Source organism: Aethalodelphis obliquidens, unplaced genomic scaffold (genome assembly GCF_003676395.1).
Source record: "Aethalodelphis obliquidens isolate GAN/ISIS:26980383/991018 unplaced genomic scaffold, ASM367639v1 scaffold9, whole genome shotgun sequence".
NCBI classification, from domain to species: domain Eukaryota; kingdom Metazoa; phylum Chordata; class Mammalia; order Artiodactyla; family Delphinidae; genus Aethalodelphis; species Aethalodelphis obliquidens.
In genome coordinates, this window is record NW_020837953.1 from 45,975,183 (window position 1) to 45,992,055 (window position 16,873).

At 54.1% G+C, this 16,873-nt stretch overlaps 1 protein-coding gene across 1 annotated transcript in view; it reads left to right on the top strand.

The window, feature by feature from the left end:
- Positions 1 to 311: 311 nt before the first annotated feature.
- The window catches only part of SLC2A5 (solute carrier family 2 member 5), a 61,420-nt gene continuing 44,858 nt past the window's right edge, over positions 312 to 16,873 (top strand). The window contains exons 1-3 of the mRNA XM_027110291.1: positions 312 to 450; positions 1,120 to 1,477; positions 13,880 to 14,093. Coding sequence (XP_026966092.1) covers positions 429 to 450; positions 1,120 to 1,477; positions 13,880 to 14,093 — 594 coding nt within the window. The 5' untranslated portion in view covers positions 312 to 428. The remainder of the gene's footprint in view (positions 451 to 1,119; positions 1,478 to 13,879; positions 14,094 to 16,873) is intronic.

Sequence of the window (16,873 nt, forward strand, 5' to 3'; positions counted from 1 at the left end):
CGACTGTGTTTCTTTTTGAGGCAATAAAAATGTTATGGAATTAGATAATGAGGATGGTTGCACAAACTTGTGTATATGCTATAAATAACTGATTGTACATTTAAAAGGGCCAATTTTACGGCACGTGAATGGTAATCCAAATTTTTAAAAATGAAATTTTCAAAAAAGAAAACCCAGTAAAATTGGGAATTAATGTTTCAATTTCTTTAAAACAATTTCACACAATAAGCTTTATTCTAAAAAATAGCGTGCTCATTGTAAGAAAAGTTGGAAACACTCCGTTCAGGAAGTAACCACCGCCACCCTAACCAGCGAACACCTCCGGTGTGGCTGCTTAAGGAACGAGGATCACTTTGACAGCTGCTGTTGCTACCAGTGGAAAGGCTGCCTCCACCCCCACAAGATACCCCCCCCCACCCCCCGCACACATGCTGGCCGTAAAGAAAGAAGGTAATATTAGCCCAAACTGTCAGTGCATCCCTCCCCAGGACTGAACGTCCTAGTCGGCTGGCAAGAGCAGGGGCCTCTGGAGGATGCGCGGGGGGTGGGGGGTGGGGGGGAGGAATGCGGCGCTGCAGACGACGTGGGGACTGCAGGGTGGAGCGTGGGTGCCAGGGGTGTGGTGGGAGGTCAGGGGCGGGGACTTGGGGATGGGGCCGGAGGTTGCGGGGAGCGCCTAGGGACGCGGGCACAGGGACGCGGCAACGGGGCGTGGGTGGGGCTCGCGGGAAAGGCTCCGGGGCCAGCCGCGGGTCTGAAGTCGGGACGTGAGGGCCACGGGGTGGAGCGTGGAGGACGCAGGGGCGTGGTGTGAGGGCGAGGGTGGGGCGCGGGGGCGGGGCGCGGCCGGGGTCCGGACGTGGGCGCCGCGGGGTGGAGCGTGGAGGGCGCGGGGGCGTGGCGGGAGGGGTGGGCGTGGCCTAGGAATAGGGGCGTGGCGTGGCCGCTGGGCGGTTGGGCGGCGGACCTGGAGGGCCCGGGAGGGGCCGAGACGCGGGCGGGGCGGGCACCGGGATGTGAGCGGCTCGTTGGTTTGTGCCCAGACGGCGGCGGCGGCGGCGGCGACCCGGCCCCGGCCCGCTCCGCTCCTGACCATGCCACCTCCCGCGCCTCCCACAGAGCTGGTGCCGTCGGAGCGCGCCGTGGTGCTGCTATCGTGCGCGCTCTCCGCGCTAGGCTCGGGCCTGCTGGTGGCCACGCACGCCCTGTGGCCCGACCTGCGCAGCCGGGCGCGGCGCCTGCTGCTCTTCCTGTCGCTGGCCGACCTGCTGTCGGCCGCCTCCTACTTCTACGGGGTGCTGCAGGACTTCGAGGGCCCCTCGTGGGACTGCGTGCTGCAGGGCGCGCTCTCCACCTTCGCCAACACCAGCTCCTTCTTCTGGACGGTGGCCATCGCCCTCTACCTGTATCTTAGCATCGTCCGCACCTCGCGCGGCCCCGGAGACGGCCGCCTGCTTTGGGCTTTCCACGTCGTCAGGTGGGTGGCGGCGACGCTGCTTTCCCTCGGGTCCAGTGACCCCTGCCTGGATCCTGTCTGCTGACCCTGTGGCCCTGGCCACCCTCTGGGCCCTGCGTCTTGATTGGACCCCTGGCCAGGCGCCCAGCGGGCAGTGTCTGCTCCTGTCCCGGGACAGCCCTGGGCCAGCAGAATGATGCTAGGCTTGCCTGGGAGATGAACTTGTCCTGAACATCGCCGCAGGGGGCGCCCCTTTGAAGCGGCCCCCGCCATAGCCTCCCAGTGAGGTGGGCGCCTCAGCGCAGCCCCTGGAAGGTGCGAGGGGCCAGAGCTCGCCCTCAGAGCGTGGCCCTGGTAACTTGGAAGCACCTGGAGAGCTGGCGAGGCCACTCTGGGCCCTTGGCCTCCTGCTTCAGTGCGTTCCTGCCATCTCTGCTGACCATGGGGATCGGGGGAAGCAGCTGGTCAGGCTGGGAGATGAGTTAGGTGTGGTGCATTCAGCCACTCTCAGGCTGCCGTCCACCCAGCCCTCTGCCAGATGCAGTGCTTCCGCTGTAAAATTTAGGAAGGACAGTCTTGTTTATCTTTGCTCATCTCTAAACCGCAGGCCCCAATCTCTTGTTATCTCTGTTCTAGATGATCTTACTTTCTTTCCAGAGTTCAGCAACTCTGAAATTGAGGTCAGAGGCAGAGGCTGGTCTGGAAGAGGGCAGCCAGCGGCCTGGAGTCTCTGAGAGTAGAGAAAACCGAGGCCTTGTCCTGCCCTGGCATTGAAGGGTCTCATCCAAGTAACCCTCATCTATGGAAGAAGGTTGGCCCCTTCCTGGTGTAATTTCAAGATTCAAACATCTGGTGGTGTCCTCTGGTGAACCCAAGGCAGGAATTTTATAGAGCTTCTTTCCTCTTCTCCTTCCTCCAGATAAGAGTACCAAATGCTGCCCTAATTATAGGTCCTCTCTGTTAAATACTTGAGTTCTTTCCAAGGGACTGAAGATAGTCAGCACTTTGGTAGAGACAGGTCACCTGGGTGTCACAGCAGTGAGGTCACAAGCCTGCAATAGTCACTTGACCTCCAGGTCTCAGAGCTGTTGGATGGAGGCCAGCTGGTCCCTGGGAAACTAAACGGCCTGCTTCTCGGCTGTTCAAGTCAAAATGTTTGTAGCAAGCCATTCAGATGTGCCTCAGGTGCTGCAGAGACCCACAGAGAGCGGGGCTGCCTCCCCCCCTCCCGCATACAACCTGATCCCACCAACCATTTCGGAGACCCCGTCCTTGGCAGGCTGGTTGGCTGTGGGCAGCGTGGAGCTCATGTGTACTTGAAAAGGAGCCCAAGACTTTCTTTGCAAGATTCTCTTGTCTTTTTCCCCCTCTTTTGAAAAATACTGAATACAACGTATTTTTCAAGTGATAAAGAGAACCTGGTGCAGCTCCTATAGAAAAGACATTTCCTAAGAAACCTTTCTTTTCACTTCTAGGGATGTTTTCTGTGATGCTTAGGGAAGGCCTCCTAAGAAAGCCCATGTGTCCTTCTCTGGCCATAAAAGGGAAGCTAATTGTTCGTCTTGTCTGTTGAATGTGATCCACCTGCTTCTTAAAAGAAAAAAAAAGAAGAAAGAAAGAAAATTACTTGTATCCAAGCTAGAAAGGGACTTTGACAGTTTATTCCCTGTCAGAAGTCAGCACTCATGTTGCTGGTGTGAGACTTGGTAAGACCTGTCCAACAGGTTCATGTATTGACCTAGGTCCTCCCAGACTGTATTGCTAAGGACCCTTCAGTGTCTTTCTTTGGGGGATGAGTTTGTTGCTGCTGAAGGACCTCTTGGCATGGGAAATCTCATCTTCAGCCTCTGGAAGCCCAGGCACCCACTCGCTAACCATTTCAAATGACTGCAAATCAGTCCTCTTCTTCAAACCTTCCAGTCTTGGGAAATATTTTATTTTTATTTATTTATTTTTTAATATTTATCTATTTTTGGCTGTGTCGGGTCTTAGCTGTGGTACGCAGGTTTTCTAGTGGCACGCGGGCTCAGTCGTTGTGGCTCGTGGGCTCAGTAGTTGCGGCACATGGGCTTAGTTGCCCCACGGCATGTGGGATCTTAGTTCCCTGACCAGGGATCAAACCCGCATCCCCTGCATTGGAAGGCGGATTCTTAACCACTGGACCACCAGGGAAGTCCCCCGGAAAATATTTTAAAATATGACAACACAAAGGGTTGCTCTCTCTGTTCTTATGAGTTGATTTAAAAAAAAAAAAACTGACAAATATCTTGAGAAACGGACAAAGGACATTCTGACGAAATAGTAAAAGCATGAATACTCAAAACAATACAACAGTGAGGTACCATTTTCTCATTAAATCAGAGGAAAAAAATAGTAAGGCAGGATACTAATGTGATAAATGCAGAGGAAACTGGCGTTTTACTACATTATTATTGGCCATGTAAGTGGGAATAATCCACGTAGAAAATATTTGGTTCATACCCCTTGGTCCCAGCAATCCTATTTGTAGGCATCTAGTCTAAGGAGATAAACCAAATTACATGCAAAGTTGGACGTACAAAGGAGTTTGCGTGGCATTGTTAGCCAGCACAGTGATGAGAATTTGAAAGCAACCTAAGTGTTCAAAAAGTCAGGGCTCAGTAAGTTATAGACTACACCCCACCCAGAAGTGTTATGCTGCCAGTAGATACTGGCCATGAACTCTATAAGTCATATATTTTTTAAACGGTATGATACAACGTTAAGTGGGAAAAGCCATCTATAAAACGAAATGCAGCCATGCACCGCAGGAGGCTGGAGAGAGTCGCAGGCAAGTTCCCACAAAGCGCCTGCCTGGCCCCTGGGACCCCATCATAATGCCTGACATAGTTTCCTTTACAGAAAGACTTTTATCTCATTGGGGAAGGAGGGCAGCTTAGACTTTATCCTCAGAGAAATTGCCTGGCATCACAAGCTGCATCAGGCTCCTGAGGTCTTGCAAGGATCAGGCTTTGATCCTCCATAACCCAGGGGACTCACCCAGAGATGATCACCCTCCAGCCACAGCTGATGAGACTTTCCCAAGCCCACAGAGCTGTTAGCAGGAGGCTCAGGGTTAGAACTTCAAGGTCAGCTCCCCTTTTAGGATTCCATCTTGTCTCTTGGCCTTGATAATAATTTTTTAAACTGAGAGATAATTCAACAATCGTTTATTTTTAACTTTCCAGATTCCCCCCATCATTAACACTTTACCATGTTAGCTTTACTTATCCTCTCCAATTATTTTTTTCCTGGAACCATGTAAGAATAAGTTACAGGGACATCCCTGGTGGTGCAGTGGTTAAGAAACCACCTGCCAATGCAGGAGACACAGTTCGATCCCTGGTCCGGGAAGCAACTAAGCCCGTGCGCCACAACTACTGAGCCTGCACTCTATAGAGTCCGTGAGCCACAACTACTGAGCCCATGTGCTGCAACTCCTGAAGCCCGCACGCCTAGAGCCTGTGCTCCGCAACAAGAGAAGCCACTGCAATGAGAAGCCCGCGCACCGCAACAAAGAGTAGCCCCCGCTCGCCACAACTAGAGAAAGCCCGTGTGCAGCAACGAAGACCCAACACAGCCAAAAATAAAATTAAAAAAAAAAAAAAGTAAGTGACAGACCTGATGCCCCCAACTCCTAAATCCTTCAGTGTGCATTTGTTTCCAAAAGACAAGGACAGTCTCTTGCGTGACCACGTACACCTCCCCAAAGCAGAGAGTAACGTGGAGCAGTGCCAATATCTGATTGTGTTATGTGAAGAAGGAAAAAGGCAAAGCAACTAAAAAAGAAATATGTGTGTGTGTCTGGTAAGAAACAAAATCTGATTGTGGATCTGTTGAGGTTTTGCCAGTTGTCTAATAAGGTCGCCGATAGCAAAGGGACTTGGTTTTCATGTCTCTTTATCCTCCTTCAGTCGGGAGCAGTGTTTCCGTCTTCCTTGGTGTTTCACGACTGGTCTTTTTGAAGAGTACAGGCCCGTTATTGTGTAGGACGTCCTCCCTCACCTGGGTTGCCTGATGCTTCCTCGGGAGTGGATTCAGGATCTGCACCTTGGGCTGGAATCTCACAGAAACCTGTTCTCGCTTCCTACCTGGTGGTGGCTGGCGACTTGGATTTGTTCCGTTCCCGGTGATGTTCACTTTGATTGCTTGGTCAAGGTGTTATCTGCCCGTTCACCTCCTGGAACTCCTCGAAGTCTCACCCAAGGGTTTCCCATCCCCTGATTCCGACAGCATTCTGCAGTGACTCTTCCGGATGTTGCCGCATTTTTAAAGTGTGAGAATATTCTGTGTTCAGGGAAAGCCCTGCGATAAGCCCCTTTCTACTGTGTCTTAGCTGTGGAGGCGGCGCGGTCCCGACACCACATGTTTTAGTGATGGACTGCAGTATAGTTGATTTACAATGTCGTGTTAGTTCCAGGTGAAGAGCACAGTGATTCCGTTATATATTTATATTGTTTTTCAGATTCTTTTCCCTTATAGATTATTACAAAATATTGAGTATAGTTCCCTGTGCTATACAGTAGGTCCTTGTTGTTTCTCTCTTTTATATAGTGTGTGTGTTTATGTTAATCCCAGACTCCTAATTTGTCCACCCCCCTTTCCCCTTTGGTAACCACAAGTTTGTTTTCTAAGTCTGTACCCACATCTTACATGCATGTGGATAAGCATCTGTGACCGTGTGTTTGCAGTTCTCACCTAAGAAAGGGCTGGACAGCTTAGCCTGCGGCAGCTATGGGCGGGGTCATTTCCTTTCAGATAATATAAGCACCAAACCGTCTCTGTCTCCCTGCAGAAGGTGACCTGCCTATCAAAAGCAGTCTTCAGCCCCTCTTCCCCTGCAAGGTGGTGGGCTCCTTCTGAACCAGTACGGCAGGGTCATGGACTGTCCCCTCACCGCTGGGCCAGGTGTGTCCTGTGATTGCGGGGGGAGGTCAGGCTGGGGCGCCTCGTCTCGCCGCGTCAGAAGGGGAGCCCAGGCCGAGCTGGCAGCCTCGAGCAGCCTTTGGGTTTCTTCTGGCCCCACTGAAGTGGGGATAGGTGTGGGCATGACCCCTGGTCCACGTGCCCACCCACCCTCTGGCATTTGCTGGAGGCTCTGGAGGAAGAGAGAAGTCTATGGCATCCCAAGTTCACCATGAAAACCCCTGCTGTGGGGATTGGGACGTTCCAGCGCAGAGAAAAGGGGACCCGTGGGCCCCGAAGGGGAGAGCCTGCAAGCTCTCTAATCAGACACTGGCTCACTCACAGCGGGGCCCAGTGACAAGGCCCCAAGTGGGCAGTGTCTGAATGGGGGGGAACCCAGTGGTTGTGTGAACAGCACCCCACGTCAGACAGTGCTCCCCAAAATGACAAGAGCTAAACCGGCTTTGTTTGCTGAGGGCCCTGCTGCAGTGAGGTCTCTGCGCTGCATTTGCGTGTCCGTGGGACACCCGCTGTGGCACCAGAGGCTGCCCCTTGACCCTGCCAGGGCAGAGTCAGAGTCTACCCCGGGCCCAGGTGGGCAGGAGAGCGTCCCTGAGTGCTGCACAGTGCTCCTTGGCACCCACAGAGCCAGGGCTGCAGAGGCCCGTGCCAGGGGCTGAGTGTTTAGAAGTTCCCTTGGACGCCTTTCCCCACCTCTGCGGCCAGGGCTACCGAGCGACCGACCTCGCGGTGGCCTGGCCGGTGGCTGACACCCTGAACTCCCACGTCCTGCCCCCTGCCCCACCCATAACAATAAGAGCCCATTGCTGGGGCAGAAACCTCCAGGCGGCCTCCTCGGGCCTGGATTCCTTGCACCAGGCTGTGCCCCCTGCAGCTGCATCCCTCCGGCCCGGGCCCGGCTCTGTCCTGCTCCCAAGAGCTTTCAAAACTGGCACATGGTTGCCGGATAGTTTCGTTCTCAGAGCATCTTGGGGTCATGGTCACATTCAAGGCCTTCCATAGGCCACAGGCACATGGACCAGGCTCTGCTGTTGGGGGGAGAAGACCCTCTTGTGGCCTTCCCATCAGGTGCCACCCCACACCAGAGATCTGTAGTAAGGGTGAGGTTTGGGGGGAGGGGGGCGTGCAGGAATCCAGCGGTGGATTGAGCAGACCTTGAGCCCTTGGTGCGGAGGGGGAAGGGTGTTCCCAGCCCTGACTGTGAAAGCGGCTCTGTCACCACAGGTGTCCCCCTCCCTGACTGGTGGGACAGGTTGTTTCAGAAGATCCCCAGCTGGGCAGGCCGGGAACTCTGAAGGAAAGCCAGAGCCTTGCTCTCAGGGGCACCGGCCGCCTCTCGTGGTCGTCTGACAAATGCCACGGAATCCAGGTGTGGGACGCGGCCTGCTCACCGACCGCCTGATCCCGCGGTGCTTCAACTTCTCATGGGGCGACTGAAGAACAAAGTGAATGTCGAGTTCCAAAAGCCAAGCTCATGACCAGTCTGCAGGGCGTTTGTCAGTTTACCCCTCCCCTAAGCCTGCTGAGGGCCCCCAGCTCTGCTGGTCTGGGTGTCAGGGGGTGTCCCAGAGCTGGGCTGCCGTCCCCTGCCCTGGCATGTCTCTCCCCCAGAGTTGGTAGAGAGCACCTGCCCTCATCTGCTGTGGCAGCCCTGACAAAGCCTGCAGACTGGGTGGGGTGCTTAAACAACAGACATCCCTTCTCTCCCGGTCCTGGAGGCTGGAAGTTGGAGATCCAAGTGTAGGCAGGGTTGGTTTCCGCTGAGGCCTCTCTCCTTGGCTTGCAGACGGCCATCTGCACCCTGTGTCCTCACACGGTCATCCCTCAGTGAGTGCCTGCATCCTAATCTCCTCTTCTTACAAGGACACCTGTCCTATTGGATTAGGACCCACCCAGTGACCTCATTTTAACCTAATCACCTCTTTAAAGACCCTGTCTCCAGATACGTCACGTCCCAACGTACTGGGGGTTAGGACTTCAACACAGGAATTTGGGGGCAGGAGGGGACATACTCAGCCTGTAACTGCCTCCGAAGGGGGAGGAAGCCAACTTGGAGTCTGGCCTCGGTTTCCACACAAACACACGTGAGAGCTGGGGCCTGGGCCCCTCTGGGAGCAGCTCTTGGTGCCCCTCCAAGTGGGGGATTCTGCTCAGAGAGTGGTCTGCAGGCCCCCTCCATCTAGGTGGCCCCAGCCATGCTTCTTCTCTGCCTGCATCACAGGTTTGGAGAGAAGGAGCCTCATTGGTCACCTGCTTTAACCATGTCCCTCCTCAGTGCCTTTCGTAGCATCCCCTGCACGTGGTCACATGGCTTCCTTCCCCTGATGGGGGACGCTGCCGGTTTAGCCCTTGGCTTTGGGACTGAGCAGGATGCCTGTCCTTTCCTTCAGCCGCCTGAGTCTGCTCTGCTAGCAGGACGTCCCCAAGAGTCTTCCAGTACTCGAGGCCCAGCTCCAGGCCCAGCACGCCCTCACATGCCCGCTCTGGTGACAGCTTCACAGTCTCAGGTTTAGAATGTGGGTCCCAGGTGTCCACACGGAGGCAGGACAGTTTGCTGGCCATTCTCCATCACCCATGTCTGGGCATCAGGGCAACCCCTCCGACCAAACACCTTCTGGGTCCCAGTCAGCTACAGCCCTTGGTCTGTTTCTCATGTGCTGTTGTTAAGCTGTATCTTACTTGTTCTGATTTTGTTTGTTTGTTGATTGAGGGCTGCTTTTTATTTTTTTGGAGGGATAAAAAACTGTTAGGTGGTGCATGTCAGAAATTAGCAGTAGACGTTTCTGGAAAGTGAGAATTAGGTCACACATGTCTCTGTAGAGTTCCTCCCAGAGTTGGACACCACCTAAAACTCAGGGTGGCCACTTGGCCAGAGAACAGCTTGGCGTATTGAGGTTGCCAAAGAGATTTTCTCCTGGCTCTATAGGTGAGAACCTGGGGCGGGGCAGCTTCAGCCCCCTATCCTTTTCATCCTCTGTCCGGTGGTGGCCTGGAGCTGGCTTGTGGGACCCGATTGTTAAATTTCAGGGCGTTTTGTGGGCTGATTGTTAGATAGAACATCGTTAAAAATTAAATTATATAAACTTACAATTAAATAAATTGCATTAAAAACAAAAGTAACATACTCAAAACTCCTTAGGTCCTAATTATACTTTTTAAAAAAATTATTTTATTTATTTATTTATTTATGGCTGTGCTGGGTCTTCGTTCCTGCGCTTGGGCTTTCTCTAGTTGCGGTAAGCGGGTGCTATTCTTCGTTGTGGTGCGCAGGCTTCTCACTGCGGTGGCTTCTCTTGTTGGGGAGCATGGGCTCTAGGTGCGCGGGCAGTAGTTGTGGCTCGTGAGCTCTAGAGCGCAGGCTCAGTAGCTTTGGTGCACGGGCTTAGTTGCTCCGTGGCATGTGGGATCTTCCCGGACCAGGGCTCAAACCTGTGTCCCCCGCATTGACAGGCGGATTCTTAACCACTGTGCCACCATGGAAGTCCCCTAATTATACTTCTGTTGATTTGTAGAGCAGACGTCAGCAGACTTGTCCTGTATAGGACCAGATAGTATTTTCAGATCTGTGGGCCATGCGACCTCCGATGCCACTGCTCAGCTCAGCTCTGGCAGCTTGGAAGAAGCCATGGATGATGTACAACCAGTGAGTGTGGCTGTATGCAGTAAAACTTTATTTTAAAAAACAGACTGAATCAGGAGCTTGGGATGGACACATATGCATGGCTGTATATAAGACCGATAACTAATAAGAACCCACTGTAGAGCACAGGGAACTCTACTCAGTACTCTGTAATGACCTATATGGGAAAAGAACCTTAAAAAGAGTGGATATATGTATATGTATAACTGATTCACTTTGCTGTACACCTGAAACTAACACAACGTTTTAAATCAACTATACTCCAATTTAAAAAATAAAATAAATAAATAAATAACAGATTGGGCCGGATTTGGTCTGAGGGCCCTAGTTTGCTGGACCCCTGTTCTAGATTTAAGAAAGTGATAGAGAAAGTGTTAGTAGTAAAGATTAAATGCAAAAGTGTTTCTTGTCTCTGTACTTAAGCCCTGGCGGCAGCCACGTCGGGACAGGTGGGAAGCCGCATATTTCAGGGGGAGGTGATGAGAAGGGGCCATGTCCCAGAGCAGGAAAAAAGAAGAAACATTCTTCCAGTGTTGGAAAAGTATTACCTGATCCACAGAGAGGTTGCTCATGTCAAGTCGACCCAGTGAAGTCCCAGCTCTCGTCTGTTCCCCCAGGTCTTCCTCATTTCACTTCCATCTTAGTCATTAAGGAAAATGAAAAGGTCAGCCACCTTCTCATCACGGAACTACTCTCATTGGCTGACCGCGACCGCAGGTTGGCTGCAGATACCAGAGTTCTGCAAAACTCAACGGAAGCCTCCTGTGAGAATCAGTTGGCTATGTGGAATGTACGATAAGGAGTATTGTGTATTTTATTCTTATTTACAAATTGTGTGCCCCGCGTCCTTTAGATCAGTAAAATTCATAATCAGTTTATGTTTGTGTACGTACACACACACACACGCACGCACACACACACGCGTGTGTAGATGTCTTTCTGATGTTAAAACATCACCAGCACACCATGGTCCGTACCTGTAAATTACGAGTCTGGTGGAGCCTGCCTGGCGGGGTTATTAGACCATCCCTCCCACTCCATTCCCACTGCTCTCTGAGGTCACCTTTTCTTCCACCTCCACTCAGGTACCTCCCCAGGCAGCTTCTGGCCTCAGCAGAGCTGCTGTCTGTGCTTGAGTTCAAACAGCAGCTCTGATTGATCAACCCACGTGCTCAGCCCTTTCAAAGCCGTCTATTTGGTCTTCCCTCTAGCAATTTTCCATCACAGATTCAGCTCCAGGCACAGCCCAGTAACACAGAGGAAATACGTCACTGGGTAGCTTTTGTACAACAAACCTAAAGTTGTGAAATGTGGGGCTGTCACCAGGGGCCCTGGTCCCCAGGGGCCGTAGGGATGCTGAGGAGGGAAAGAAGCTGCTTCCTCCCACCAAGCCTGTGCTCTCCCATCCCGCTGGGGTGGGAATCCTCCGCTCCAGTCCTGCCGGGTGTTGGTCCCTAAGCACTGCTCTCCCATCTCTAACTTCAGGATTTCCGGTTCAGCCCTTTAAAAGCCTTTCACCTCCTTTCAGTAAAGTCCTTGCAGTGAATATTGAAAGAGTAAATTGGGAAAAGCTGTCTCAGTCACTTGGTTCAAACTTCATTTGTTCACTCATTCATTCAGTTCATTCATTCGTTCATTCATTCATTCAGCAGGTCCTAGTTTTGCCCCTGTCGTGTGCCAGGCACTGGTGTAGATGCCAAGATAGAGCAGTGAATCCACATGGCCCTCACCTCGTGGAGCTCATAGCTGACATGTGTTGTCCTAAAATCCCAGGATGGCGTGAGTTTGGTTTGATACTAATATCTATTAACTCACCAGATCAATAACTTTGCATAGCACAAACATTTAAAATAGACACACTCCATCCATTTGAAGTGTAACTTGGTACCTTTCTCATAATCCTTGTTTTTTTAATAAATTTATTTATTTTATGTATTTATTTTTGGCTGCATTTGGTCTTCTTTGCTGCGCACGGGCTTTCTCTAGTTGCGGCGAGCAGGGGCTACTCTTCGTTGCGGCGCACGGGCTTCTCGCTGTGGTGGCTTCTCGTTGCAGAGCACAGGCTCTAGGCACAGGGCTTCAGTAGTTGCGGCACATGGGCTCAGTAGTTCTGGCTCGCGGGCTCTAGAGCGCAGGCTCAGTAGTTGTGGCGCACAGGCTTAGTTGCTCCGTGGCATGTGGGATCTTCCCGGAGCAGGGCTTGAACCCGTGTCCGCTGCATTGGCAGGCGGATTCTTAACCCCTGTGCCACCAGGCAAGTCCCCACCATCCTTTAATTTCTATGGGGTTTTGGCCCCTTCCGTGCTCTTGTGACTTCAAGGAGGATGTGCTGCTTCTGCCTCTGCTGGGCTGTCGGGGCAGCAGAGCTGAGGGTGGCACCCAGTGGCCCGCCCCAGGCTCTGGTCCCTCCTGCAGAGGCCAGTGAGGGGAGGAGGTACCAAGTCTTTCCTGGGCCCAGGAAGCGGACTTTCTCCCTTTCCTCGCCATCCCTGCCCTGCCTCGTCCCCGGCCCTGCGGCATTTGGAGACCCTTATAAAATCACAGCCCTTGTAGCCTCGTTTTGGTAACAGACTAAGTGCAACTGTGGCCTCATCATTGTTCTACGACCTTCTTTCAGAAAGAGCCGATATTCCTTACACAGAGCCCTTAAGACAGAACCAGTTTCTGAACTAAACGTTTTCCTGATGACACTGTCCTATTTACTTACTGCTTATTCTCTGGGCAGCTGACCTACCACGTAGGCCCGTGTGTCCTCCTGGGGGCAGAGACCGCGCAGGCCTCATCATCCCTGGTGGCTACACCGCAGGCCCGGATCCTGGGACCTGGGGACAAGCCTCACTGACAACATTGGTCGTAAATGCGGACACGCTCACCCTGTCCCGCATGCTGGATGTAACGCTGATGAGTTTATTCTTGTGACAACCAGCAACGATGCTCTGCTCCAGGCACCGTGATCATCCCCACTCTGTGGAGAAAAACACGGATGTGTTGCAGCCACGTGGGGCAGGGCCGAGACTCGGACCCAGCCTGCTGCATCGCAGTCCAAGCTCTTAACCACCCTGCCGGGCCGCCACATAGCTTCTGTGTGTCCCCCTGACTGATTTAAAAGGCTTGGCGAGGAGACTCGTGCGGGGACCACTGGGGAGGGGCCTTGGGGCTCAGCCCTAATCCCAGCTGTGTCGCCATTGCAGCAAACTCTAGAAAAGTCAGCCCAGCACTGCGCTGAGAGGGGGCCCCCGCCCCAGGGTCTGGGCTTTAGTGGGCCCCTTGGACCCTTGCCAGTGCCCACCCCTTCCCGTAGAGCAAGGAGGGCTCAGGACCGAGGAGACGTGTCCGCCCGGAGCCCGGGGCCCCTCTTCTGGTTCCTGCTGTGGGTGCACGGGACCCAGACAACCCCGGGCCACCAGTGTGTGCACCCCTGGGCCCAGGCTGGCCGGGGGGCCTGTCGGCGGGGTGGTGGGTGAGGCTTGTCCGCGTGGGCTGGTGTCTGCAGGCCAGTAAACAGGCCCCTCGGTGCGGGAAGGAGCCGGCCGTCCCCATGCCACGGCGTCCCAGCGCCCGTCTCCGAGGAGCCTGGCAATTCTGAAATAGAACCCGGCCTCCAAGGGCTTGGGAGGGAGGCCAGGGCACCCCGGGCTTGGCAGGGCTTGGGCAGAGCAGGGCTGGGTGGGGGGGTTTGAGGACGCCCGCCCCTCCTTTCTCCGGGAACACTGTCTGCTGCACGCTTGGGAGAGCACCGTCCTTCCTGCTGACACGGCATCCCGGTCCCTTCGCCCTCGCTGGCTTTGCCGGGAGCCGGGTCTGACCTCACCGCCCCCTGTCTGCTCCTTGTTCCTCAGCTGGGGGATTCCGCTGGTCATCACCGTGGCGGCTGTCACTCTAAGGAAGATCGGCTACGACGCCTCGGACGTGTCCGTGGGCTGGTGCTGGATCGACCTGGAGGCGGAGGACCGCGTGCTCTGGATGCTGCTGACCGGGAAGCTGTGGGAGATGCTCGCCTACGTCACGCTGCCCGTGATCTACCTCCTCATCCGGAAGCACATCAACAGAGCGGTAGGTGCCCCGCGGGGCCCCGGCCCAGAGCTCTGTGTGGCCACCGTGTCCTGGCGTCGGGCTTGGCTGCCGTAGGGGACGGGACTGGTGACCGACCAGAGTGACGGAGGCTTTGCTGTGCCTCAGGCGCCGTGACGTGCACTGAATTAATAAGCATCGTGGCTTGACTGGTTTGCTAATTATGCAGCCCTGTCGGGAGCGGGTCCTGTTATCCTCCGTGTGTGGATGAGGAAACGGGGGCTCACCGAAGTTAAGGGGCTCCCCAGACTCGCCCAACTCTGACTGACCTGCTGTGAAGCCGAGGAGGCTGTAGGCTCAGCCTGTGTTCTGGGCCGCAGCTCTCTATTGCCCCCTCCTGGACAGATCACCACGGTCGCTTAACCTGGAGAGGAATTTGGATGAAAGATGAACTAAGAATTGAACTGGCGTGCCCCTGGGGAGAGGAGGCCACAGGCTTTCACAATCAGCGATACAAATAACTCACTTCTTTCTCCTTGATGATTAAAATATTATAAGTGGTAGACTTTTCAGGCTGTCAGGAATTCATAAATCAATAGGCTGGGCTGCTCTGAAGTCTCCTAGACTTCTGGCCAGAAATTCTAGGAAAGAATGGTTCCCTCTGATGATCTGGCCAAATTGTTCCTTGCTCTGGACAACTGGTTCCGCACATATAAAGTATGGGCTTTCTCCTAGCCACAAGCAAACTGCTACCCCAAAAAGCCTCAGGTTAGCCCATCCGTTGATCCGCTCAACCATTCATTCAGTGTGTTTTTATTGAGCATCTACTATGCACAAAAGCTCTGTGTGTCGGTGGGAATGCTAATGAGAGCTCAGGCATGGATCCTGCCCTCCTAGGAGGAGGGAGAAGTGTAATTACGATGGAAGATGAAACGGGGCTGGAGCAGTAACATCGTGAAAGCTCTGGGGATAGACTTCCAAGCTCATTCTGCTGGTGTGGTGCCTGTGTTTCTGTTTTGCTCTGAGTTTTCAAGGCTGTAATCGTAGGCGAGAATGTCCCCAACTTTTGACTTTCGGGTGTGCTGCTGGCTTAGCGGTCATTCCCAAGTGTGTAGGGTGCTCCTCGCAGCTGACACGTGATCGCCACCCTGTATGTGGGATGCACACTTTGGGTTCTCTTTTTACTCCAGAATTCACCTGATTCTCTCCCCTCCCTGCCGCCCTCTTCTGGCTCAGCTTGGAGTCGTTGACAGAGATGCTGGCAGGGCTTACCGGTGGGTCTGAGATCCTCTTTGTCTACTTAGAGTTTTTTAGCTGGTCTCCTGCCTGGGCCGGGGCTGCCCTTCTCACCTCCTCTTTTCCGTTGCCCTGGGAAGGTTCCGGGCTCCCCGATGAAAGCTCCCAGGAGCCCCACCAGGCTCTGCCCAGGACCTCCCCATGCCCTCCCCCAGCTGCCTTTTCATGTGTGTGTGTGTGTGTGTGTGTGTGTGTGTGTGTGTGTGTTTTTGGGGGGACCATGCTGCAAGGCATGCGAGATCTTAGCTCCCTGAGAACCCGTGCCCCCTGCAGTGGAAGGACAGAGTCCTAACCACTGGACAGCCAGGGAAGTCCCCCTGACCACCAGATTTTAAATTGGCACCGCCAGCTCTCCCTCCTGCCCAGACTCTTAACCACTGGAGCACCAGGGGAGTCCCCCGTGTGTCTGTCGGCCTCCCTGCCCTTCCTGTAGCGGAGGCAGGAAGCCTGGGGTCCTGCCTGTGAGGCTGACCCCCCCCCCCATGTGAGAATGGTCCTCTCCTACAGCTCTGCGGGTGTTTCCAGAGAAAAGGAATACTAGTGAGCAGGGAGGTGAGAATGTGCGGGTGGTTCCCTGCCTCTAGCTAGGAGGGAGAGCTAAAAATAAATGAACTGGGCGAGCCTTGCCCTGAGGAAGAGCGGATCAGCAGCCCTGGCTAGTGCCCAGCTCCCCCGCCCACCCGTGTGGTCCTGGAGGGGATGGGTGGTGCCGTTCTCTGGGTGCTGAAGGCCCCGGGGAGGAAGCACGTGCTCTGAGCAGGTGAGCTGCAGCAGCTTGGGTGCTCAGAGATGCCAAGGGGTGTGGCTCTTCTCCTTACCTGCGCCTTCAGTGTCCCCCACAGAGGACCAGGCTCAAAAACACACCTTTGTTATGGAGCAATGTTTTCTTCATCTATTTTTAGAAATTCGGTTGTGATCTGGAACTGCCTTTCCTGTCCCTGAAGGGCATTCCGAGGAGCAGGGAAACCAAAGCTGGCGGCTGCTCCCCTTTTCTTCCTGTCCCAGCTTCGGGCAGAGCCCCTGCTGTGGGGCAGGCGGCGGGGTGGGGGGACACAGCAGGGCCGGGGGGCAGGGGGGGCTTGCCTTCTGGAGGAGGATGACCGTGAGCGATGGGCCTGATAAACGAGGGTGAATGGCGTCCAGGAAGGAGGAGGAGAAGAGCTATGAGAAGCAGACAAGGATAAAGAGCTGGAGGTGGGGACAGGACCACCTGGGAAACGCCTTTGCAGTTTCAATAGGTTGTCAGGATAGCCCTTATCCAGAATTCAACACTGGAGCAAAGACTTGAAGAGGGTGAGGGCGTGAGCCACGTAGACGGTTGGGAAAGAGCATTCCAGCTCGAGGGAACAGCCTGTGCAAAGGCCCTGGGGTGGGGTGTGCCTGGCATGTTTGGAGCATTCGGACGCCCATGTGTCTGGAGAAGAGTAAACAGTGGGTACGTAACAGGAATGAGGTCAGAGCTAGACTAGGGTTGGGGACATCGTAAGGAACGTGTGAAATGGGAAGACACCAAGAGCTTTGAGTGG